Source organism: Hoplias malabaricus, chromosome 7, assembly GCF_029633855.1.
Source record: "Hoplias malabaricus isolate fHopMal1 chromosome 7, fHopMal1.hap1, whole genome shotgun sequence".
Taxonomy (NCBI): domain Eukaryota; kingdom Metazoa; phylum Chordata; class Actinopteri; order Characiformes; family Erythrinidae; genus Hoplias; species Hoplias malabaricus.
The window spans coordinates 33,132,460-33,157,369 of record NC_089806.1 but is presented as its reverse complement, the minus strand read 5'-3'; the positions used below and the strand labels follow the sequence as shown (position 1 = coordinate 33,157,369).

The 24,910-nt window shown below is 37.5% G+C and overlaps 2 protein-coding genes across 5 annotated transcripts; one reads left to right on the top strand and one right to left on the bottom strand.

Moving 5' to 3' along the window:
- Position 1: 1 nt before the first annotated feature.
- prg4b (proteoglycan 4b) lies at positions 2-13,940 on the bottom strand. The gene is made up of 15 exons (XM_066677871.1): positions 13,931-13,940; positions 9,771-9,910; positions 9,537-9,609; positions 8,667-8,783; positions 7,720-7,842; positions 6,774-6,830; positions 5,781-5,804; positions 4,853-5,131; positions 4,048-4,698; positions 3,562-3,648; positions 3,337-3,473; positions 2,800-2,953; positions 2,149-2,244; positions 961-1,086; positions 2-253 (listed from the first exon to the last, which is right to left on the bottom strand). Exons 1-15 carry the CDS (start codon positions 13,938-13,940, stop codon positions 132-134), a joined length of 2,196 nt encoding a protein of 731 aa, XP_066533968.1. The 3' UTR covers positions 2-131.
- On the top strand, positions 11,884-22,447 carry scyl3 (SCY1-like, kinase-like 3). 4 transcript variants are annotated; one of them, XM_066677503.1, is made up of 15 exons: positions 11,884-12,151; positions 13,331-13,355; positions 14,769-14,961; positions 15,064-15,249; positions 15,462-15,575; positions 15,816-15,872; positions 15,975-16,077; positions 16,499-16,610; positions 16,774-16,851; positions 16,966-17,105; positions 17,313-17,500; positions 17,837-18,008; positions 18,992-19,159; positions 19,298-20,055; positions 21,368-22,447. In XM_066677503.1, the coding sequence occupies exons 3-15, from the start codon at positions 14,797-14,799 to the stop codon at positions 21,428-21,430; spliced, it is 2,304 nt and encodes a 767-aa protein (XP_066533600.1). In that variant the 5' UTR covers positions 11,884-12,151; positions 13,331-13,355; positions 14,769-14,796; the 3' UTR covers positions 21,431-22,447. The 4 variants fall into 4 exon arrangements, with proteins under 4 accessions (XP_066533600.1, XP_066533599.1, XP_066533603.1 ...); XM_066677502.1 differs by lacking the exon at positions 13,331-13,355; XM_066677506.1 differs by lacking the exons at positions 11,884-12,151; positions 13,331-13,355 and adding an exon at positions 12,177-12,347.
- Positions 22,448-24,910: the final 2,463 nt, after the last annotated feature.

Genomic DNA, 24,910 nt, shown 5'->3' with positions numbered 1-24,910 from the left:
ATCTTTTGATAGAAAGAGTTTTGTATCATTATTTAACTAAATCCATTAATATTTCAGAATACTCCAGAATATAGCTAATTGTCTACAAAAAATTTTTTAAATAGCCCTCATGCTTAAGGGCTTAGCTTGTCTTATGAGCTTTGAGTTTCTGGGCATCCGAACCAGCTCTTTGCTGATTTTTGCTTCCCTGGTCCTGCTTTGGGGGTGAGGATCAGTGGTGTGTCACCCTCCATCTTTAAACTGTAAGACTTGGCTGGAAAAAACAAATACACCACACAGTAACAGTATTAGAAATTATAGTAATACTGATTACAAACACTAGAGAGCAATTCTGCACAAACACTAGAGGCAGTGAACGCACACAACTGGAGCGGTGGGCTGCCAACCACCTAATTTCAAGGCTGCAGCTGCCTGTTACATAGCAATGCTGAGCCAGGAACAGCAGCAACAGAAATCCGTAATTTATAATATCACAATAATGTTGCTTTTTAAAAGGGTCGTATCATATAAATTTTTTAAAATAGATATTTATTTTATTTAAATAAATGTATTCCAGATCAGGAAGTCCAAAGGAATGTGCTGTTGTTTTTTTTTTAAACCCATAAATAGTGAACAGAAAAATAAATACAGGGCAATAGACCTTTAAAATTAAATATAGGAAAACAGGGTTAAATGTTTGAGAGTCTGAGGCAACACCTTGTGTTTTGTTAGCAGCAGTATGATCAGACTTTAGCATCTCATGAGCCCATTTTCTTACTAGAAGCTTCCAAGTTTCCTACCCCACCCACACCTTATGGAGACCCCAAGCTAGACATGATTTCAGACAAGGTCTGAAACAACCAGAGAGCATTCTAAAATATTTACTATTTTGTAAAACACCTGAAAATTGTGTTTCCTCTGCCATACAGCATTTTATAAATTCTTAGGGATTTGGGGAAATAACAGGGAATTATCACTTACTCCTTGAGAAGATGTAATATTTGTATCCATCTCCTCCTGTAGAAGGCAATGACACAGCAGAGCTTACAACAGCGGGGAAGCCTCTCCAGGTCTTCCTGATGTCAATCTCAGAACCTAATTCAGGATCTAAAACAAAGAAACTTCAATGGATTAAATGCATGTTTCTTTAACAATCACCAGAACATGAAATCCTATCAATAGTTAGCATGTGTTAGTATAGTATGCCTCAGCACATTAATGAATTGTATTGCCTGTCAAATGTTTACTGTCACCCACAGTACTGTTCAAATGTTAGGATCTATTTAAGGGAGATCTTTTGAAGAGGATATTTGATTTGAAAAAATCTACTTGGATTAATTGGATTAAAGAAAGGAACTCTAATAACAAACTTCTAACAAACATGCAAGACCAGTGGGCTGTGCCACAAAGCAGGAGTTATGAGTCAGCTAGATAACTAAAAAATACACTTGAGTCCAATACAAATATCCCTCAGCTCTTGTCCTGTTGGACAAATTTGATTTAAAGCATATTGTTCTGAAAACCTGGCAAATAAATGGTTTTTCATGCGAAGTACCTAATGGAAGGCTTGTGACTCACTCACACATATGCACACCCATATTTAGGAGCTGTGTCACAAGACAGATCACTGTCAGCTACAGTGTGTTCCTTTTGCCTCTTTGCTTTGTTTACATAGGTTCTTATCTAAACCCAAACCCTCCCTCCTCCACTAGTACCCTGTGTTCCCTTTCACCCTTTAGATCCTATATTCCCTGAAGATGACTCATACTTTTGGTCATATTTCCCAAATTTCTCTCCAAACTGTTATCTTTGCCATTATTCAGAAACATGTGACCTAACCACCACTTTGTTTCAAACTGCCGCTAACACAATACCACTGAATATTTCAGCACACTTGGAAAGCTTTAACTGCCAAAGTCTCTTGATAGCTAACAAATGTCCAGATTGGCAAGTATCAAGCTAAATACTAGGGCTATCCTTCCCACCCACAGAGTAAAGTCAGTTAACTTTCCCAGACTGAAATGTTCTATTCTGACAGGATTGAAACTACTGAGATACTCCAGTAATAATTACCCAAATCCACAGGTAAAACTAATCCTGTCTGAATAGGGCTTTAGTCTGTTTAGCATTTTGTATTGTTATAGGTGGTGAAAATCCAGTGTTAGTTACCTGCTTGCCTCTTGACTTTTTTGGTTACCGTGTACAAAGCCAGTTTTTTTCCACACTGAGGTGTGATGCGGTAGCTGTATATTTGAGCCAGTCCCCCTGCAGTCAAAAAGGATAAAGATGTTACAGTCCTCATATAGTTTGATACATAAGTATTATAATCAAAAGACTACCAATATTACGTCTAATGTTACCCTTCAGACACTATTTATGAATTCAGAAATATTCCTTTAAAGGAGCAACCAATAAAAGTGTCTTTTTTTATATTTTTAAATGTTTTTCTATAAAGTGTCACTCATGGTATAAACAATCAAATTGCTTTGTAGTGCCGGAATTAACCAGTCTATGCCACACAAAGTGCATTCCCATTATAAACACTTTTTCGTGACCTTTAAATTGCTGTTTCGTGACCTTTAAATAACAGGGTTTCAACCTGAGTCAAAAAAAACAGAGTCCTCCTCTGTTTTCTACTTCATTTCATTACAGAGGTTTCTGTAACAAGGCTGGTTAGTTGAATCAATTGTGTTTAGGAGCAGGGAGAAGACTAAAAAAGGTGTAGGAAAGTGGTATTCCTGGATAAGGGCAGGGAATCACTGCTTTAAGTAACACAGTAAATCCCTCGTGGAAGTGAAAGTAAGATTATACTACATGAACCTCTTTTAAAGAAGAATACAGACTCCTTCCTGCTACGATACTGAGGCATGGACAAAGCTGCAGTGACTTGACTGCCCAGTCCAAAGCCGGCACTGATTGGTTTAGGGAAACCAGGATCCATGTTGCCATTCTCAAATCTCCAGTAGTTATCACCCTGTGGGACACATATACAAATTATATAGACTTTGTGGCTGTTAACACTTTTCTCCCAAATTTCTCTCCATATTGTTGCCATTGCCATTTTTCTGAAACATGGAAACAAACTACCAGTTTGTTTCAAACTGCTGCTAACACAATACAGTTGAATAGTTCATTGTTAGCTAACAAATGCCCAGATTAGTGAGTGTCAAGCAAAAAGTTGGGGCCATCCTGCCCCCCACTGAGTAGAGTCAGTTAAATCTCCCCGGCCTCAAATGCCCAAGGCATCATCAATGATGGAAATCACACAATTCCCTGAGGCTAGTTCCAACACTTAAGACAAAATGCAATTCATGAGTTCAGATCCTAACACTGTTTATTAGGTGACAGTGAGTGTACCTTGAAAAAGTAGGTTTTGCCTTGGCAGTTACAGCGAGTGAAGACAGTATCAATAGGTGAGGGAATACCCCACACGTCTGTGATTCCCAGAGGAGGCCCAGGGTTCCTTTTGGAATTCAGTGTCCAAAAGTAGTGACCTAGTGTAGATTAGTAAAGGGCACGTTTAAAAGATTGCAGCAGTATCACTGCTAAAGACCAGCTGAATAGAAATTACTTGGCACTGACCTCGAAAAACCACAATGGTGCCATTTCTCAGTGTGGTTAAGCCATTGACTGGACGTCCACTGCAGAGATTGGTGTCATTGTTGGCATCTGTAGAAAAGAGTAAAGTTTTATTTTCAAACATTTACAGGCAGGTACAAGGAATAATGCAAAATGTGGCAGTTAAAATCTATAGGTAGTTGTTTTAAATCATGTTGTATATTAATAAGGAGGTACAACTGGTGACATATTACTATAATTTAAATGTTACAGGGTTTAGAAATATTGTTGAAGACATGTTGATTTTTAGTTTACTATATATTTGAAAACAGCAGCTGTCCTTCAAATTTCATAATGAATGGAACTATAGAAACATTACAAAATTACTTGGAATACAATCAACTCGTTTGATTTGTTGACACCCTCTGGCTTTACTAGAAGGGGACTTTCTAAATACATCAGAGGGAAACATGAAGGTACATCAGAGGGTAGCAAACATGAATCTCTTACCTGCCTGATAATCCTGAGGGTTACCCTCATCAAGAAATTCCTTAGGCATTGGTTTAGTGGGCTTTTCTTGTGCTTTGGTTGGAGAAGGGTCGGTCTTCAAAGGAGTGGGAGTAGTCAAAGGATCTTTCCCATAGGAAGGATCACTTACACTATTATCTGCCTTTGTTGGCTTAACAATGATAGTTGTCCCTGTTGTGTCCAAGCTGTGGGCTGTCAGTCGTTTAGAGGTTGTGCTTTCACTGGGTTCTGACAGAGGCAGTTTTGTCGTGGTTTCAGACGTCTCTGGGGGCAGTGTATCTTCAATCTGGTTAGGACCGGAGGGTTTAGGCTCAGTTAAATTAGATGCAGCAACCTTAACATTATTTGGAAGGATTGTGGTTGGAGGAGTGGTTTGGATCCCCAAAGTACTCTGAAGGTAAGTTTGGGTGTTCTGGTCATGCTCTTCAGATACTGTGGTGGTTGGTCCAGCTGGGTGTGTTGAGCTTGTGGGAACTGGAGGCTTGTCTGAAGGTTGTTGTGTGGTTGGGAGTATTTTGGAGGTAACCTCGTATTTTAAAGTAGGTGTGTAGGAGTTGGAAGAAAGTTGCTCTGGCTCAGAATTAGTCGGAAGGCTTTCAGGGACTTCCTCAGGCACTGGAGGATCGTTCACATCTGCAGGAGAAGGTGACATTAATTACATTTACCCTTACAATATAGTAATATCACTCACATGCGTAATTTCAGCTATTTCCAGTTTATGACAGGGTGAATGCAAAAAGAAATGATGAATGATGTTTCTCTCATCATCTCTCCATGAAAACATCACCTATGGTATCTTTAGGAGTAGCTGACGTTAGGGACGAGGAGATGGTCGTGCTTGGTAGGGGAGTGCTCAACTCTACAGTGAAAGGAGGGCTGCTTCCTTCTGTCTCAGTGAGCTCTGAAGCTGTAACAGTGTCCCTGGGCTGTGTTGTAGTCTCAGGAGGGGTCGGGAGAAGAGGTTGCAGGGTTTCGTTAAGGATCGAAACTTCACCTTCTAGAGCAGTCGAGGGCAAAGACTCACTTCCACTAGCAACCTCCGGAAGAGGAGCTGCATCAGTGATCCCTAAGGTTGAAAGAATTGGGCTTTGATTATATTATAAGTTTTTGGTCTTCTTCTGAACTAAAATAAAAACTACTTTGCTTGTAAATTTTGGATTACAGGAAGCTAGACATCCAGAAAATAAAAAGCGTTTAAAAAAAAAAGCATCAGGCGTTATTAATACACGCATTCTAAAGGCTAAAGGCATTTTCACATAGTCCGATTTTTACGGACGAAAAAAACATACGTCAAATTTTGAAAACAAACGCATGTATATTATAGTGTCTTTCACACTGAGTCCAAAACTGCATCAGATTTTGAATTAGAACCAGTGTATTTTCTGCATTTTGCTATTATTGGTAATCTATTAAGTTGTTATTTCTGCAACTTTCAGTTGTAATACATTTTTCCAAGGTGAAAATTGTTAAAGCAAAGCTCATGACAATTGACACTATATGGAATAAATATTTTCTGGATGTTTATGTAACTTAACAGTTGTCATCAAAGGCTTTTGACCTTCAGATAGGTACAAGGTGTGCTAAAAAATCTGACATACATATGTTCCTAAATACCTATAAACAAAAGGTATTTTTCCATTAAATTTATCCTTGCTAAAAGTAACACTGCATCATTACTGCACCAATTTTATAAAGTTCACTTGAAGTACTCTTACCTTCTCCTTCAGGATCATAGTCTTCTAAACAGGATTGCAAAATTTTCAAGTTGGGAAAAAAATAAATACATTTTAAGGACATTACAACATTAAATATATATTACATAGCATTAGATAAGTATAAAATATATAAATATATCACCATATCTTACAATACTACATTTATCATAAGGTCATACAGTTTGTATCTGATGGGATATATTTGACATTTAAAAATAGAAATTTCACATAAAAAGATACTTTGCTTTGTAAAATATGCATCTTCCATTATGCATTATACAATTGGTTTACACAGCACAATAAATGTTCCAAATGTTACTACGCATTATAGCTACTTTATAGTTTGTTTACAGTCCCCCAAAATCATTATTGACATTTAAAATATTTTCGTATTAAATTATTAACTTGTTGGTGCCAGACACTAATGTTTAATATTTTGTTTTTTCTGTGATCTCAGTTCCATTTAATTTGTGCAACATAAAACAGGAAAGCTGGTAAAGAGCAAGACGTTCCCACCAGAGACTTGTAAGAAATCCTTGGCTGGTCAAGCTACAGAATTATCCATAAGTCACCACGTTTTCACTCTTGCTGTCTCTCCCACTCCTTTGCTCCTTTCAGTGATGCTGACATTACTTCCTCATGTTAGTTCTGGCACATTTCACTTCTGCAGCTACAAGAGATTCATTCTCATCCAAACCAACTCTCTTCTCTGTTACACATGCTTTCATCCATGTATTTCATGAAAGAACTATATGGAGTGTGTATACATGTGTATGTATCTCTTTCCAGCTGAAATCACATCATAAGCAGACGTTTACAAACATTTGGACATATAGCATAGATTTTTGGTGGAACTTCTCCTTATCAATTTAAAAAGCCAAGTAAAATACTTCTATGATATTTTCCCTCTTCCAAAAATGTCACTGCCCACATTCATTAATTAATCAACTGGTTAATTTTATTTAATTTTAGCGAGAGAAAAGAGGATGTCACCTTCAGTTGCGGGAGTGGTCATCTCAGGGTCATCATTTTCTTCCTCTGTGGAGCATTCTATTAGTCATTCATATGTGAAGTACAGATCAAGAACACTGTTCAACATAAGAGCAATTGCCTGCTTTACAAATGAATTATTAGCACATGACTGAGTCATCGGTAACAAAACTACAGTAATTAAAGCTATAGATTTGTTAAATTGAGTTTAGGCATAGGTTAATGGTCTTTGGTGGTCCCTGGCTTTAAAGTAACACAGATATTCTCTAACTGTCACACAGATACACAACAGTCAGGACCAAGAGAACAAACAAAGCATGTGTTCCTACAGCAGAGGTATCAAATCTAGTTTCAACCACCAACATTTCTGATTTGTTTGAGCCCCCAACCCCAGGGTCGATGCATTGATAATAAATATATCAAAATGAAAATATCCAGTTTGAGATTCTGAGATACTTAGTCTTTATTTTGACACAGTAAAACCTTATTTTAATTCCTATACTTATACCAGAATATCATACTGGCGCCATCTCTATATCACAATAAATACAGATCAGCCAAAATATTAAAATGACAACCATGTCTGCTGTTCAGCATATTGTTATCCCCTCTCACCGTGTTCTTTAAAGGACCACAACAAAGCAGGTTATATTTGCATCAAGGATCATTCTCAGGACTGTGTTGACATTTACATTTTGGTGTGTTAGTATATTGAGTGGATCAGACACAGCAGTGCTGTTGGAATTTTTAAACACTTCAGTGTCACTGCTGCACTGAGAATAGTTCACCAACCAAAAATATATATACAATAGCATCCAGTTGAGTACCTTTTTGTAAATTGTAATCATATACTGAATTAATGCAAACATTTAGTGTTAAATAATGTAATTTTTGTAAGTTATAAATGTAATGCAAAAATAAAGATTAGCATGAAAAACTAGTGACATACCCTCAATTGTACACTGTGTCTCATAGTCAGGACAGCATTGGTTGAATTTAAAACACTCAACATCACAGTGACACAGTCGTCCTCTCTTAAAAAGCTCCCCACATCTGCCCTGACACGAATCTCCTATGATCACAACAAAGTCACACAAAGTCATTTCATCAGTACAAAACTGTGTTAAGCCCCTAGTGTTAAAGCCCTGAATAGAACTGTGTGAGCAATCATTCACAGTTCTAATTTGAAATAGAAATTGTTATTTATTTGTTTGTTCAGTATTTATTACAGCATCCCACTTGCTGATGAGCAGGATGAATGCAGCCATTACTTACTTACCATGGCTTGGAAATTTGCATTTCTTCAATTTGAAGAAATAGTTAAGCAAATAATCTAACTCACATTTTTACTTATTTCAAAATGTAATTGATCAGCCAAGACACTCATATATAGACTTTACACAGATGTGTGGCTAATGTAGATAACATTTGATATAATGATATAGTATGGTTTAAACTACATGGATTATCATCATGCATTTGCTAATAAATAAATTCTATTTTTTTTTTCCTCTTTTGTTTGTACCTAATAGAACTGGCCTATAACTCACTCATTCTCAAATTCACTTACTCACTCACTCAAGCACGGTTAAGAATTGCACAACAAGGGGCACTATTTCTCACAAATATTTTACAAATATTTAGGAACTGCACCAAGTGGGATTGCTTTGTGTTTCTGATCTTTAATCAATAATTTAATCAATATTTTCAAATATTACAGATAGTATACATGTCTAGTTTGTTCAGTATTTACATATTTACAGTATGTACATATTTATGAGCACTCTTCAAAACAAATTCCCTGGTCAAATTTCCTGTCAAGGGTATTAAGGATAACACCATATATGATATTATTTCTGATTAAAGCTATTCCCAGTAGAAACAGAAGAGACTCACTTGTGGTACAAAGAGATTCATAGTTTCTGCAGCACTCTTTATGTGAGAGGCACTCAGAGTCACACTGACAGGCATTGCCCCTATAATAAGCTTCTCCACATCGGCCTCGGCAGCTTTCTGTAAAGTCACACCACAGAAATCATAGAATCAGCTTTGTCCATAGTATGCCAACCAGAATTATCAGACAAAATGCAGATACACCAAGTAAATAAATAATAAATGAAACACAATGTTAGAGAATTAAACCTAATGTCTTTACTGTTTTTACAGAACCTACCCTGTGTGCTTACAGCAACAGAAAAGAATGCAAAAAAAATATGTCATTGTGGAAGTGACGTGCAGGGCACAGGTTCAATAACATTGCAACTTTTTGGATCTTTTTTTAAGTATTAACTTGTTTATTGAATAACTGAGGGGTTATTTAAGTTATTATGGTTAAAGATTTAATAAAACATCATATTAGGATAATAGAATAAATATTATTATAGTAATAAATGTATGTTTGAGATTATATGTCAATTATTCTTTTTTAAAAAACTGTTACAAATACAACATTTTGGAATTTTACTCTTTTTTTTCAAATTTTTCTATTTGATCTCACAGAAAATGTCATCACAAAAGCACAAGATAAAGGAAATGTTCCTTTTTTGTACATTTTTTTCTGCCAGTTGCCAATACTTCTAAAATCTCATATATCCTCTTTAGAAAGCAATATAAAAATGTCTATCTTTAGCAAAGTAATTGAGCATTTATTAGGTTCCTAATTGGGAAGTATCTCAAATTAAAGTAACTGGTTGAGACAAATGCTATCACAAAAGAATATACAGAATAATAGAGTATAATAAGGTATGATGAACTAAATGTACTTACTCTGGGCAAAAGAGCAGGTGAAAAGCACGCAAGCAAACAGCAGAAGATAAGAGCTGCTCATCTCTCTGGTGTCCTGTGCAAATAAAGTGGACAAGGGTAAATTTCTACATATAGTATTATACCAGTAGCTGAGAGTCAACTAAGGAATAAGGCTTTACCTTAAAACTTTCTTTTTCTGTGGCAGGTGACACTTGCTACAGAGGGTTTTTATAAGAAAAGTTGGTGGTGTAATGCCTTGGGGCTGGCCCTTCTCCACAATTCAACCACAACTGTTAAATTTGTAATCGTCTGGCAGTGGTCTGGGAAGAATTCTGACACTTCAGAAAGCACTGAACGTTTTCCCTCCTTTTCTGAGTAACGGTTGGCATCGATTTCTAGAAAGAAAAAAAACACCCCACATTTATTTACAGAGAGGGTATTAGCTGACATCACATACTAGTCTAGTCTTGACGTGATAAAAAACAAAATGTCCCACTACACTTGCATGACTCCACAATCTTCCAGACTCACACAAAATAGTTCCATGAGGCTCACACTAATCCTTCAGTGTTACACACAAATGACACAAATACTTGAGTCTTGGTTACGTTCCCATTATAATATATAGTTACAACTGAGATTATGAGTGAAGAGATCTGTACAAACAGCAAAAACAGAAAAAAGATTTTTTTTTCTTAATAAATTAAAATAAAATAAATTGAAATATAAAGAAATAAAGGCAAATTATACATGTTATCCAAACCAGGTATTTTATGATAACTACTATGAATAATAGGCTGCCTTGAAGAGAAGTTTGAAAAAAAATCTTTTGTTTCATTCATGTATTATATTAACATTAATATTAATTATAACACACCCCCCCAAAGAAAATAAATGCTATAAATATGTAATACTTTAGCAGCAGTATGCAGTGTTGTAGCAAAAAAAAAAAAAACACAATGACATTCTGAGCTTTGTATGCTAAGTTAAAGGGTTTATGCTAAGTTTAAGGGTTTATTGACACTTGTCAGCAATAATGCTACAAAATGTCATCATGTTTTTGATCTTGACCTGTTTGAACATTGTAACACAAACTTAAATAAAAATTTCATAAATGTCAGTTGTTATGAAACTTCAAATTTGAACATATGAACATTTTAAATTGCCAATATATGATTATTCATTCATTCATTGTCTGTAACTGCTTATCCAGTGGTGGACCAGGGTGAGTCCGGAGCCTACCAGGAGTCACTGGGTGCAAGGCAAGAACACACCCTGGAGGGGAACCAGCCCTTCACAGGGCAACACACACACACATACTTTTGAGTCGCCAATCCACCTACCAACGTGTGCTTTGGACCGTGGGAGGAAACCAGAGCACCTGGAGGAAACCAACACATACACAGGGAAAACACACCTCCTCACAGACATTCACCCAGAGCAGGACTTGAACCTACAACCTCCAGGTCCCTGGAGCAACCCCCCATATATGATTATTCATTCATTCATTATCTATAACCGCTTATCCAGTTCAGGGTCAGAGTGGGTCCAGAGCCTACCTGGAATCATTTGGCGCAAGGCAGGAATACACCCTGGAGGGGATGCCAGTCCTTCACAGGGCAACACAGACACACACACACCTAAGGAGACTTTTGTGTCGCCAATCCACCTACCAATCTCACCCCAAAAAGTGTATGTAAACTGTGGTTTTCAGTATGTCATTGTGTGTGATTCTGCAGGAGGCCTTCTGTGATTGCTCTCCAAATAAAGAACCTGCTGATCTTCCAAGAGGTCGTCTTCTTCTTTCAAGTATTTTTTTAAGAACTAGAAACTTTTATTAGAACTTATTCTTTCAAGTATTATAGTTAGATTAGATATAAGATTAACACATCGTGGTAACGACAATGTATTGCTTTCCATTGAGTCACGGGCTCATTGTTTCACATTTAGAGCACTTATAAGTACCTAGTAGTTATTATTACTACTTAGTAGTTGTTGCTGCAAAAGTGGTAAAATTACCCACATAGATTGATTGACAGGTTGAAAATAAAATAATTTATATCTAATAATAATGATCATAATCATATTTATGACTGTCTAAATTGAAAAATGTATTTTTCTGCACTGCTGCACTTTTATTTATGAAGAAATATGCTTAAACACACCCTTGACACCGCCAAATCTCTCAGACCATGAGGGCATGAACCATTACATTATTACATGAGTTTGTTACTCGTTCAAAAATAAAGAACACATATCATTACAGGGATGTCCCTGATCCTCCCGTGACAGTGACCATTGTAACTATGTCTAAAGCGACTGTAGGATTAGTGGTCAGTGGTAGATAAAGAGGACACTATCCAAGTGTTGAATGGTTTGCTCCGTGTGTTGAGTCTGTTTATAACCAGTAAGGAGGATGTAGAGTGTGTAGACTTCATGTTTTGATGCAGTCACTGAACACAGCTGATATTTCTTTATTCAAAGCGACGTGTTCAACTTCACATGAGTTTGACCGAGGCGGTGTTAATGAGGCGCCGCGGTAGAGGCGATAAAGAGCCGGTCATGGAGTGTCATAACGTGGGGAAGATTAAATCCGATTCTCACTGAGCTGGAGGACCACTCACACGGCTATACAGGTTAGCCTAGCCTAGCATAGCTTAGCCATTTCAGCTTAGCTCCAGAGGCGAGTTAGTATGCAGTTGAAGTTAGCTTGTAAGTGAATTTCCTGTTCCACCTTAAATGCGGCAGGGAAGTCCTGAATGTTTTAAGGTGGAACGGAATATTCAATAACGAGAAAGGAGCCAGGAAACGTTGTATTTTGTATTCATCCAGGTATTCATTTGTGTGAATCTTTTGTCGTTTATTTTAACAGCATTTCTCGGTATAGAAATTCAATTCCGAATGCGGGAGGGTGAGTTTATTCAAGCTATCCTCAGCTAAACGATATGAAATAATGTTAGCTAGCTCAGTATGTTGACCTGTCCCGGGTAGAAATGTTTGACAACCGTTGAAGGAGTTAACTCAGTTTACCACCTTCGGTGTTTGATCAGAGAGACGTGTATTTTCCTTCAGACTTCAGTTCATTAAACAAAAGTTGGTCACCACAGGGAGATATGGGTGAACACATTGCTAATAAACCCCTGATAAATAACTGATATCCTAACGTTAGCTATCTTGGAGAAGCTTCACTCTGCTTCCATTTAAATGATATAAAGTGATATTAAAATTCATATATTAAAATATATAATATAAAATAATGATATTAAATAGTAATTCATCGTATTCCATATCAAAAACTATTTCATAACATCATTGAAGAAACAGGATTGACTTGTGTTCAGTTCTGATTTCAGTTCAGTTCTCATACAATTTCAGTTTGTAAAATGACAGCCATTGTTTTCAAAGAGAGAGAGATTGTGAGTGAGAGACTATCAAACATTTTTTTTCATTTCTTTCATCACTAAACTGTTTTGATTACATTTTTAAAAACCAACAACCATCAGTGTGAGTTCATGTAATCTGATGAGATCTGAACAAATTGTTTCACGTTAACATGACAATATAAATGAAACAGGGTGTTAGAAATTTAAGACTTGAAGTATTAAAGTGGTTGAGAATGCCTGTGGTACCTCTACATTTGGCTACACATGATCATGAGTATTAACTCTGGGTTCCGGAGGGTCAATATGCTGGTCATCTCCTGAAGTGTTAATCAATGGAGGAGTAAGGTGTAAAACACTAATAGTACCCTTTTTTTCCCCTCTCTATACCGTCTCTGGTACTACATCCAACCTTCCCTCATCTTTTGTTGTAAGTGAACCTTTCCTGTCTTTTGGCCAGGTAATTTGCACTTGGAGTAGGATCTGCATTCACTTGCGCACTGTGGCGAGCCACTTTTCCTTGCTTCTACGTGGCATTTATTAGGGGACAAGTAAATTTTTTAAAATAATAAATATATTTATATTATATTTATTTATAATTTAAACTTACTGTTTACATGCACCATAATAAAATATTAAAAATGTATTATGGAAGTTTAAATTTAAAATAAAAAAAACTTTTTTTTTACATTACAGAAATCGCATAATTTACGATCTAAATGAAACCCTATTTAAACCACTGTTCATGCTAAACAGTTAGTCACTATTTCAGTTATAAAAATAATTGGCACCTTAAATTACATACTCTTGACCCTGAAACTGAGCAAATTGGTCTCAAACAGAAAGGAATCTAATGGTGTAACCGGTTACATCATTTGACCTTTCTATTTAAAAATCAAAATTTGAAGGCATTATTATGGACAACTATGTACACTCTTGACCTTTATGTGAATACAATTTGACATGTAACCTAATCTTGCCTGACCATGGCCTAAAAACACTTAATTATGAGTGTTAATTAAGAGTGTTACTAACCTTGACTCATAGCAGTTGGGGTCTTCTCTGTGACATAATTTCCTGCCACATGATCTTCTGATATAATACTTACAACATGGCTCCTTAAATGGTGGTTACACCACTTAACATTTCAAGTGGTTGATGTGACAGACATTATTCGCCACATTAATTAAAACATTGAGAACAATAGGGTTTCATTTCTTTTATTTTTATAGAAAAGTTCTTATGTGAGATCATGTCGATTTATTTTAGAAAGGATTTTGGAGAGAATTTAAATTTTTTTCCAGCAAGTGTAATTACTTGGTTTATGTTTTTGTGGTTACACCAAATTGACATTTTTATCCAAATTCTCTTAATACTCTCTCAGAATTGAATAAATCCAAAACTTTAGTATTAGGGTTTGATGAAAATGATGTTTCAAAACAATCTGTCAAATTATTTTAAATTTTAAACAATTTTAAATGTAACTAACCCATATGTACACAAAAAATGAGCATCACGTCATTGACCCACCTACAAATTTAACTGAATGTCGCAAAATGTACGTCTGTGGTTTGCCAATGGTTTAAACTGAATTAAATATGGGAATATATTAAAAGACTAATAACTTAAGCTTGAATGAGCAGAGCTAAAATGCTGTGGCCTGAATATTGTATAGGTAAATGTGCTGGTTTTTGTGAGAGCACAGAATCACTAGATTCGGCATGTTCTCGGCAGCTGTAATGTCAGATATGGATTGTAAAAACTGAATTGGAGGGGGACAATGTTGAAATTTTAGAATCAGTATAAAAGGTAGAAATAATTGTTTACATTATGTGGGCCCCTTCAATACTAATGAAGCTTTCTATATTGACAGTGCATTTAACTACTTTTCCTGAGTGAACATGGGTGCTGAGAGCAGTGCCTTGCGGAGCTGCATCTTGGAGGAGCAACTGCTGACATTGCCTTCGGGCCTCACCATGTACTCTGCCATCCTCCAGGACGGCAAGCCTGCTTCTGTGTTTGTCTACAAGAGGGACAATGAAGACAATGTCAATAAAGCAGCCAAGGTACTTTAGCCCTATTAAATTATTAGTAGGTTAGCTGAAAGATTCTGCCAGTCTCACAGACAGTTTACAGTGAAGCCAAACCATTTTTCTATTTTCTCTTAGCACTTGAAGATTCTGAGGCATCCATGCCTGCTGCGATTCCTGTCCTGCTTTGTGCAGGACGGAGAGATACACTTGGTGACTGAGAGAGTAAAGCCATTGGAGCTGCTGCTGGACAGTCTTAAACCAGAAGAAATCTGTGCTGGCTTCTATGATTTATTACAGGCCCTGGTCTTCCTCCATGACAGGGTAAATTCAGTATTGCCTGTTGTGGTTTTGTTGTTAATCCTGTGACATCAACACCACTTGATGTGTTACCTGTTAACTATTGTAAGTTAACTTTAGCTTGAAGTAAAATATTGGGACACACACTTCAGTGTGATTCTAGTCTCTCATAAATAAAGTGCATTCTAGTCTCTCATAAATGAAACTTACACTTCTGCCTGCTTTTGTGTCCAAAGGGGAAATTAAGCCACAACAACGTGTGCATCTCGTCTGTGTTTGTCAGTGAGGATGGACACTGGAAGCTTGGAGGGATGGAGACTGTTTGCAAGTTTGTGGAGGCAACACCAGAAGTGAGAAACCCACTAAAGATTCAGCTTTTAACGATGAGCCAGCAGCAGCTTTCAGTGGTGTTTAAACCCAGCTGTAACTTTCTTTGCAGAGTATAGATCCACTGAACTTTCATAATTTGGTCCTTGTCAGATTATTATGAATAGCTGCTGACCAATGTCAGAATTATTGTTATGATTTAAAAAAATCCATGTTAGAGGACCAAGGAAATATCTTTATGCTGTGTGGCTTTGTCTCACCAGTTTCTTACAAGCGTTCAGACAGTACGAGAAAGAAGTGCCATTCCCCCAGAAGAGAAGGTGAAACACATCCTCAATCAAAGCAGGCTGTATGATTTTCCATTAGAACATTAGCAATTACAGTTCAGTGACTCAGTAACAAAAACAGTTTGTTTCTTGTAGCTGGACGGGTTCAAAACGCTTCCAGACAAGCACGCCCACTCGCGGGACGCCTTCTCTTTCGGCATGCTGGTGGAGGCCCTTATTCCCCTCCTCAGTGGATATGGTTAGTAATGTTCTTTATGAAATGGTCATGTGCCAATTGAGCTGAGGGTGTCTGAGATGCATCCTGTTGCGGCAGAAATGAATCCTTCAAAGTTCAATGTGAATTAGCATTCTTTCTTATATGTGGATTTCACACAAGTACATTTATGGGGAAAAATATCTTGGAGAACACCAGAAATATGCAGTTTGTGAATCCTTCAGACACGTTTTACCTGTGCTTTTAGTATTTCTGCTTTTTTCAGGCTTTAGTTGTACATTCATGGCTTTAAATTTTTTCTCTGATTAAATCCTCTCTTCATTAAATAATAATTATGATGTAAGTAAATATGTCAATTCACTGTTCTAGTCTTAGTGTTTTCATTTTGTGATTTGTTGATCCATCCATCCATCCATCTCTCTCTCTCTCTCTGGCGCATACTCAGTTTCTGAGGAGTTAGCTGAAAGTCTGAGGAGCACGCTGCAGGCCAGCCTGTTAACCCCTGACCCAGTGGCCCGTCCACCTCTCAGCACTCTACTTACTCATGAATTTTTCAGGTGTGTCTCACCCACCCCAAAAAAAATTTCATACATAATTTACAACATGATGTTGGCTGTTCTGAATTGTGGGCATTTTGGATTACATTTTTCAGAAACCAGAAAGTGGTAATTTGTTGAGTTACCCTAATCCTCAAATTAATATTGACTGTTGTTCCAACAGGAATGATTTTCTGGACATCATGAACTTTCTGAAGAGCTTGACTTTGAAATCTGAAGAAGAAAAACATGAGTTCTTTAAGTAAGACTTCATTTGGTTTTGCTCTTCTAAATTTTAAATTTGTTGTTTTAACCTTCCAAGCAATAATAATGAAAAACTGTACTTTGAATTTAATGCATGCATGTTTTTCCTCAGATTTCTACTGGACAGAGTCCATAACCTTCCAGAAGAACTAATTGGTGCTCGTTTAGCTCCTAAGTTGTTGAATTCCCTGGTGTTTGCTGAACCCACAGCTGTTAAAAGCTTCCTCCCTCACTTACTAAAGCCAAAGAGGGGTACTTTGATTTTCATACATTCTGATTATACATTATGCAACTCATATGATGTTTATTAGTGTAAGCAATGAGAAATAACAGTGTGTGCATTTACTCCATAGTATTTCCTCAGCTGTTTTCAGATTATGTGAAATTTATCCAGAGTATTGTAATTATATTTGTGGTGTTTAAGCCTATAGAATGTAGAGTAATTGGCTTTTGTTGCAGATTCAGGAGTGGAAGCTGGTGAAGAATGTCTGCTGTCACTGCCACTCTACAGAAGGCATGTTGTCCCTCAGATTTTGAAGCTCTTCAAAGATAATGAGGAACATGTGCGAATGGTGCTCCTCTCCCATATCCATGTCTATGCTGAGTTCTTCTCGGACGATGAGCTCAAGAACCAGATCCTACCTCAGGTAAAAAATGAACCAAGGGCCTGTTTGAATCATCATACATTGCCTTCTGTGACCATGTAAACTCTGGTACTAAAACACATGTAGTATTAAAGTATTCAAATAGCAGTCATGGGAGCCCAAGACCCTGAGGAAGTCACTTGTGCAATGTGCCGAGTGCTTAAAAGAATGTCATATGCCATATGTATGGTTTTCCTTCATCAGTGCAAATGATTAAACAGAAATGAATTGTTGTTAGCTGCAATGATTGCCCTAACTTGGATGTTCTCCTCTTCTTTTGTGTGGTCACTAAACTTTTTAATGAAATTGAGAAGTAAATTATGGAAATCTGTTTTACAGGTGTTGCTGGGAATGAGGGACACAAATGATACTTTAGTTGCCATGACATTACAAAGCCTGGCAGTGCTGGTCCCATTGCTGGGGGCACAAGTGGTGGTGGGTGGGGAGAGGACTAAAGTCTTCAAACGGACCACGCCAAACTTTACCAAGTCAACGGACGTTACTCCAGAAAGTAGGTTTTTAATTTTTTTTTTTTTTTTTTTACATTTTTTTACAGAGTGCCTGTCTCCGGCTGAAATGCAAATACCTCCTCACTCCCTATAAAGTGAAGTACACAAATCATTAAATCACAGTATACATTAGATTTCAGATTCCCGCATATGAATAAATATAAGTGATGCGGTATTAGAAATATCGAATGTACTATTGAGATCTAGATTCAGTATTTCCTTGACTTTTGTAGTGCACTTGGGGAGTATGGAGTTTGGGATTAACACGTCTGTGTTTCTCTCATGCTTGTGGCATTTTGATGCCCCTCTTTAAGAGGTATTATGGCCCCCCTACTGGACTGACATAATGATGCTGAGGAATATCTCAGTTTTTAAAAATAAATGAATCCGTGTGGAAGGGTCCTCAGGCGTGAGAGCCACAGGGACCACAGGACCCCAGCTTCGGCTGCCATTTGAACAAAATAATCAGATTTATAAATAGTGCATTTTTTTTGGTGGGGTTAAAAGTCACTAGTACCAAGAGAATCCATCTAGTCTAAGTCTGAATATGCTTGTTAGAATGATTAATGTGTTAATGCGGTTCTCTGTTTGGTGAATTATGACAATTTAGGTGTCAACATGTGACAGATTTATTTCACATAGGTTCTTTAATGTTCTAAAGTTATATATAAATTTAACACTTTATTAATTTCAGTGGGGAGTGTGCCAAATTGGGCAATACATGGGTCTCATCATGCATCATGAAATTACAGCAATAAGTTGAACGTTATGCAGATGAATGTGGCAACTGCTTTGCATTTAGCTAATCAGACATGAAAAGACTGAACTTTGACTGATTCTGACTGGTGTGCAGTAGATTCTTTACTTAATTTCTGTGTACATATGGCATGAAAAATGGAAATGAAGCAAGTAGGCACCTACCGTTCAGTTTACCCATTTGTAGGCCCATGTGCAAAGCTGAGTAATACTTATCTTTTCTGTGCAGCTTCACCAGTTCATATTGTTGGGCCATCACTTCCCCATATTTCCCAGCCTTCAAAGGTTGTGAGTCTGTTTTCTAAGCCTTCCGAAAACAAGTCACTAGTTCTAGAGAACTTCAAGACAGCCACAGATGATTATGATGTTGTTCAGCACTCTTCAGCGTCAGACACGGGTAAGACATTGAGATGTTGATACTGAGATGATACTGCTTTATCTTTGATCTGTCTAAAAATCTTGTTTTAAGGAATAAGGATTATGTACTGCTTTAGTTAGACTGTGTCTAACATTGTTGATTTATAAATGTGTCCAGTTGTGAGCAGAGACATGGCTCTCCCTCTGAATGGCTTCAGCAAAGGGCAGCAGGGAGAAAATGTCAGCAGATCAGTGACTGTGAATGAGGAATGGCCTGACTGGGGTGATTCGGAAGAGAAATCAGACAGAGACAAGAGCCAGTCTATCGAGATTAGCATATGGCCTGTGGAAAATGCCTCTCAATTATCACTGACCACCACTGTAAATGATCTAGAAGAACCATGGGAAGACTTTGAGGATTCTGAGGTTACCTCAGACCAGTCTCCTACTACACCTTTACCAGTCCCAGTTTCAAAGCCCTCTAAAGAGTTTGTTGCTGTATCTATAACCACACACAGTTCTGGACCTGAAAGAGTGTCTAAAGCACTCAAATTGAGCTCTGCTCTGAAACCTGCTCCAGAGCAAAATAACACATCATGGGATACTGGCTGGGACCAGAGTAATGATGAATTCAGTGCCAGCAAACCAAACAAAAGTTCTGCTGCAGAACCCAAACCTAAACCTGCACACAGAAGGGCTGGAGGACTAGGAGAGGAGTTCACTATTGAGGTGAAAAGAAAACCAGAACATGATCCGGAGCTGGACTTCTTTGCTGACATGGTACCAGACATAAAGCTGTCCTCTTCCATGCTGTTTCCTGTGGAGAAGACTGCAGGACTCTCAGTTGCACCAGTATCCCACACTGAACCAGTCAATACACAATCGGAATGCACACTGGAACTGACCGCAAAGTTTGCTCCAGTAGATCTGACAGAGGTGAGATTTTTTTCAAATTTATTCTGATTAATTTCTCACACTAACTGTTGTGATGTCTCACATGTTGATTACAGGGTGTTTTTGTTGAAAACTAATCTAGACCAATCAGCCAACCCATTAACCCCACCAACTTGTTTCTACACTCACTGTCCATACAGGAGCGCTATGTAGTTTTACAATTAGAACTGAATTATATGTTTTGCTCTGCATACTTTTATTTGCCTGTTTTCAGCTTCCTTTCTCTCTCTCAGCGCTAAACTCACAACTGCAGTGGGCTACTGGGCTTGTTTTTCCCCCCAACCTGTTTTCAGTGTGGCATCAGCATTCAGTGAGCTCCCACAGCACCCCCTCCCCATGGCTCTCTTTAATGCACATGAATGAAGTCTGGTTGTGAACTATGGCTGATTGTTCAATATGCTGATGACTTGGACATCTACACAAGCTTAACCTGCCAATTAACTGAGGAGTCATTTGTGTTTGCACAGTGAATTGACCATGTCCTGGACACGTGACTCTTTTAAATTTTAGTTCCCCACACCTGTATTCAGTAGTGGTCCTGAAAGCCCAGCAATTTGGTTATTTACCTGTTTAAATGCATCTGTTCCTAAATCAGAAAAACATGCCATTTAAAATTTTCAGTTTCAGATACCAAGATTTAAATCAAATCAAATTTATTTATATAGCGCTTTTCACAACTGATGTTTTCACAAAGCAGCTTCACAGAATTCCAGTAAGACAAAGATTTGACATGAAATGTAAAAAATGTAAAACCCTCAAGTGAGCCGGTTAACACAGTACATAAGTAGAAATGTTGATAAAGAGGACAGTAATGGACCTACCCCATCATTCATAGAAAGATACAAATTTTGTGAAACCTATGAATGCAATACAGCAGTAGGACATTTTGTTTCTGCACTTTAACTGCAGAGATATTTAATCTCAGCTCTATACGCAGTGCCCACATTTGATGCAAAGATAATTTCATTAATTCACATACATGATACATTCTTAATTTAATTACGTTAGTGCATTAAGTTTCACTGTCAAGATTCTGTTAGTTGCATTGTGATTGTCAGTCAAATTTGTTAATGTCCTGCAGTATTAGGTGGTTCATGGCCATGTTAAAGTGGTGAAAGCTACCAGACACTCCTTAGAGAATCTGGCACTTTGAGACTAAGTTACAATAGACCTATTTAATAAACATAAAAATCCATGTATGTGCCAATACCACTTTGTGGGGTTGCAGTGTAATTTAAGGGAAGTACTGTTTTTGTATGACTGGGTGAAGTGTAATGACTGTCTTGTGTCTCAGACTGAAGCAGAGGGCTGGGGAGACAGCGATGACATCAACTGGGAGGACGAAAACACCTGGTGATGAACTGACCTTTTTGTAATGCCATAGAAGGCTGTGCAAGACAAATCAGTTTACCATGATGGTGCAAACATGAAAAGCTAAACTGGATTGGACACTGCCATGTCCAGTGTCAGCTGATGAACCTCCTGACACTATTTCAAGTAGCTTCAGTACTACTAACGCAGAAGCATTAGAAGGATAAATTGCCAATATTGCATTTATGGTTATTCAAAATAATGTCTTGAACTGTTATCCATTTCAAGGTACATTATTATATCAGGGCTATTATTTTATTGCTCATTTTCATTGTTATTTTTAATGGACTGTGAAATAAATACACATTTTAAAGGCATAAGACACCACTGACAATGGGTATGAAGTACTGTCTCATCAGATTTTCTTTCAGATCTGTTGATTACCTGTGAGATATGATTTTGTTCTGAACCTGAACACACCAGTTTGGAGTGACAATGTTAACTTAGAAATTTTATAGCTCTTTGCCAAGACCCGATGGAACATATCTTGAGTGAATTTCACTGGAAGTACACATGCTGCGACTGTCTTCTGCTTTTTTTTGTGCCATAAATGTCTCATACATACCTATTACAAGAAGAAGCCTTATAGAATTGCCAGTCTCAAGATATAGTGAATATAGTATATATTAAAATAAATGTTTATTTGGGTTTAGTGCAGGGTTGTGTGCGTGAATGAGAGAGAGAGAATGATATAATTTATTTGTATTGTCAGCTGCTGATGGAATAAAAAGGTTTATGGTATTTTCTCATTTTTGTGTTTTTTCCCCCCAATACAGAAACGAGCATGAACTATAAATCATGATTGTTTGCACATGTTTAAATGACAAATCTAATTGCCATTTTCTGCCATAGAGTAAATTGTTGCTAATTGGTCATGGACAGACAAAAACAATTAAAATCTAAAGTGAAGTTCCAGTTCTTGCCACTTTTCCAGTTTCCTAAGCCACTTTTGAAAGTGATGTCACTGAACAAAGAGAATAGCTTTCACAGTATCAAATGCTTGAAAACAACTTAGTTGTACACTGCTTGAATGATCATGGACCATTAGAATTAGCAAGGACGGAGGTGACGTATCTCCACCAGTATGCAGCGATTATTAAATTGACCCCACCAATAAATTGATCCCTTCAAAAAAAAGTCTCAACAACCTAGAGGTACAGGAATGGTTAAATCACGTTCTCTACTTGAGTCCTACCTCCCCTAACACACGGATGCACACGACCAGTGTGATTTATCATGGGGCAAAGGAGGACAAAAAACGGTGGGTGTAAGATTCATAGGCCACCACCAATGTCAAGAGCAAATCTATGCCATTGAACAAATGTAAAGTAATATTTTCTTTATTTTAACAATTTGTATCTACTGTTTTACATTATTATTATTAACAAATCTATTATTATTGTTATTACTGGGTGAAGATCTTGGTCCTTATCTCACACTTCCACTGAAATTAAGGTTTTATGGTATAGGTGACCCCTAACTAACACTACCCCACAGTCCTAGTACCCTTGCAATAACATTGTTGCACCTGCAGAGGGAGCTGTCCACTTCTCACACAACGGTATATTCCTCTGCACGATTCAGCGCATCAAATACAGTGCAAATGCAATAATAAAGATATCGCCAAGTGAAACACAACAGGCAGTGTTACTGTCACACAGCTGCAGGGTCCTGAGGTTGTGGGTTCAATCCCGCCTCAGGTCACTATCTCTGAGGAGTTTGGTGTGTTCTCGTAGAAGGCATGATCCGGGTGCTTGCCGTTTTGGAACCAGCCGTGCAGCGTGTCATCGTGGTTACCGTGGTCGTCGCTCCACGGTGAGATGTCAGTAAAGGTGAGATGTGTCTGTGTATTCGTGTCGTTATAGGGACCGACAAGATGACTTTACTAAATATATATAGTAGAAAACAAGGTAGTGTCACAGAAACATTCTCCAAACATAAAGAAGAGACTATGATAAATATTACCTCAACAACGTTCAACACATTCCTGGTCGAGGCTCCAGTAAAACACTGAGCTGCACCGCGGTGGACGGTGGAGCGCTGAAGCGGCGCGAGGGTGTTTCAATTCAGCCCTCTCTGACCCCTTGAACACACATTTTTCAGGTCCCAAAAAGAGCACTTGTGCAGGGAAAAGAGGACAACTGGTCACCGCCGAACGGTTCCAAATATCGTTCACGAACTGGAATGTGAAATATGGCTGAACTAACAACAGACGGTGTAATGGCGCCATCTTATGTTCTCATACGCCAAATTAACCGTTCCTACTCGCGCATGCGCGTTTCAACATTAGGTGTCAGTCAGTCAGTAAGCACATATGCCACCACTAGTTACGGTCAATTCAGTTCCCCCATTAGTGCGCATGTGCCAAATCATGACTATGTTCAGCTGGCGCAGCATTCATAGGAGCATTCGGCGGACGCTACTTTATAGAGGTTTTCTATATAGATCTCGGAGTAACTTGGTGTTACTATGTCAAAGTTTATAGATAAAAACGTGCTTTACAAGTACAGAAGCCATTGCTTGCTGACTTTTATTTCTCGAATGTTATTCGGATACACTTGTTAATGCTAACCATTTTGGGTTTTTTTAATTGATTTATTCATACATATTAGGTGCGTGTGTATATTTGTACTTAAAAGGCTTGTTGAATAGGCAAATAAAATAGGCCGTGCATTCATAAGTTTGTTATCCACTGTATTTTACACACAGAAAAGTTGTTTCCCTTTAGTATATTGAGTAAGTATATATCTTCAAGGGCTTCAACTGCACTCTAGCTGTAATACAGAAGGGGGAACACTTTTGTGAAGCCCCCAGTTAGCACCCCCCCCCCCCTATATTCTCAGTAGAAAGGAGACCTGGTTCACTGTAACATTCTGTCTGAAATGTTGATAGAGTGATAAAAATAATTTGCATAATTTTTTTTACATTTTTAACTGCACTCTACATTTCTGTGGGCCAATTTCCTTCCTTTAATAGTGTCAAATGATTTATGGATGAAACCGTAAGATATATACTTACTCAATATACTAAAAGGGAAACAACTTTTCTGCATGTAAAATACAGTGAATAACAAACTTATGAATGCACAGCACATTTCTTTCGCCTATTCAACAAGCCTTTGAAATATAAATATACACACACCTATATGTATGAAGAAATTACATCAATAAATAAAAAAAAAAAAAAAAAAAGGGTTAGCATTAACAAGTATATTCGAATAACATTCGAACAATAAACGTCAGCAAGCAATGGCTTCTGTACTTGTAAAGCACATTTTTATCTATAAACTGTTTTAAAACAAAGTAAAGTCAAGTTACTCCGAGATGTATATTTTTTTTTAAACTCCTTGTGGCCAACTATGGGTTGGCCTGCAGATTTTAGCCAGAACCGGACGTTTTTAACGCTAATAGTGCCATATATTTTCAAACTGAGGAATTTTTCTGCTGATAGATTAAAGATGAACCTA

Bases quoted from the DNA above. Each gene is read 5' to 3' on its own strand.
- prg4b (XM_066677871.1), bottom strand. The intron at 5,132-5,780 runs GTAAGAGTACTT...TTTCAACCTTAG, and splicing joins CTATGATCCTGAAGGAGAAG to GGATCACTGATGCAGCTCCT. The intron at 2,954-3,336 runs GTACACTCACTG...TGTGTCCCACAG, and splicing joins GCAAAACCTACTTTTTCAAG to GGTGATAACTACTGGAGATT.
- scyl3 (XM_066677502.1), top strand. From the start codon at position 14,797: ATGGGTGCTGAGAGCAGTGCCTTGCGGAGCTGCATCTTGGAGGAGCAA. The intron at 14,962-15,063 runs GTACTTTAGCCC...ATTTTCTCTTAG, and splicing joins ATGTCAATAAAGCAGCCAAG to CACTTGAAGATTCTGAGGCA. The intron at 15,576-15,815 runs GTGAGAAACCCA...TTGTCTCACCAG, and splicing joins TTGTGGAGGCAACACCAGAA to TTTCTTACAAGCGTTCAGAC.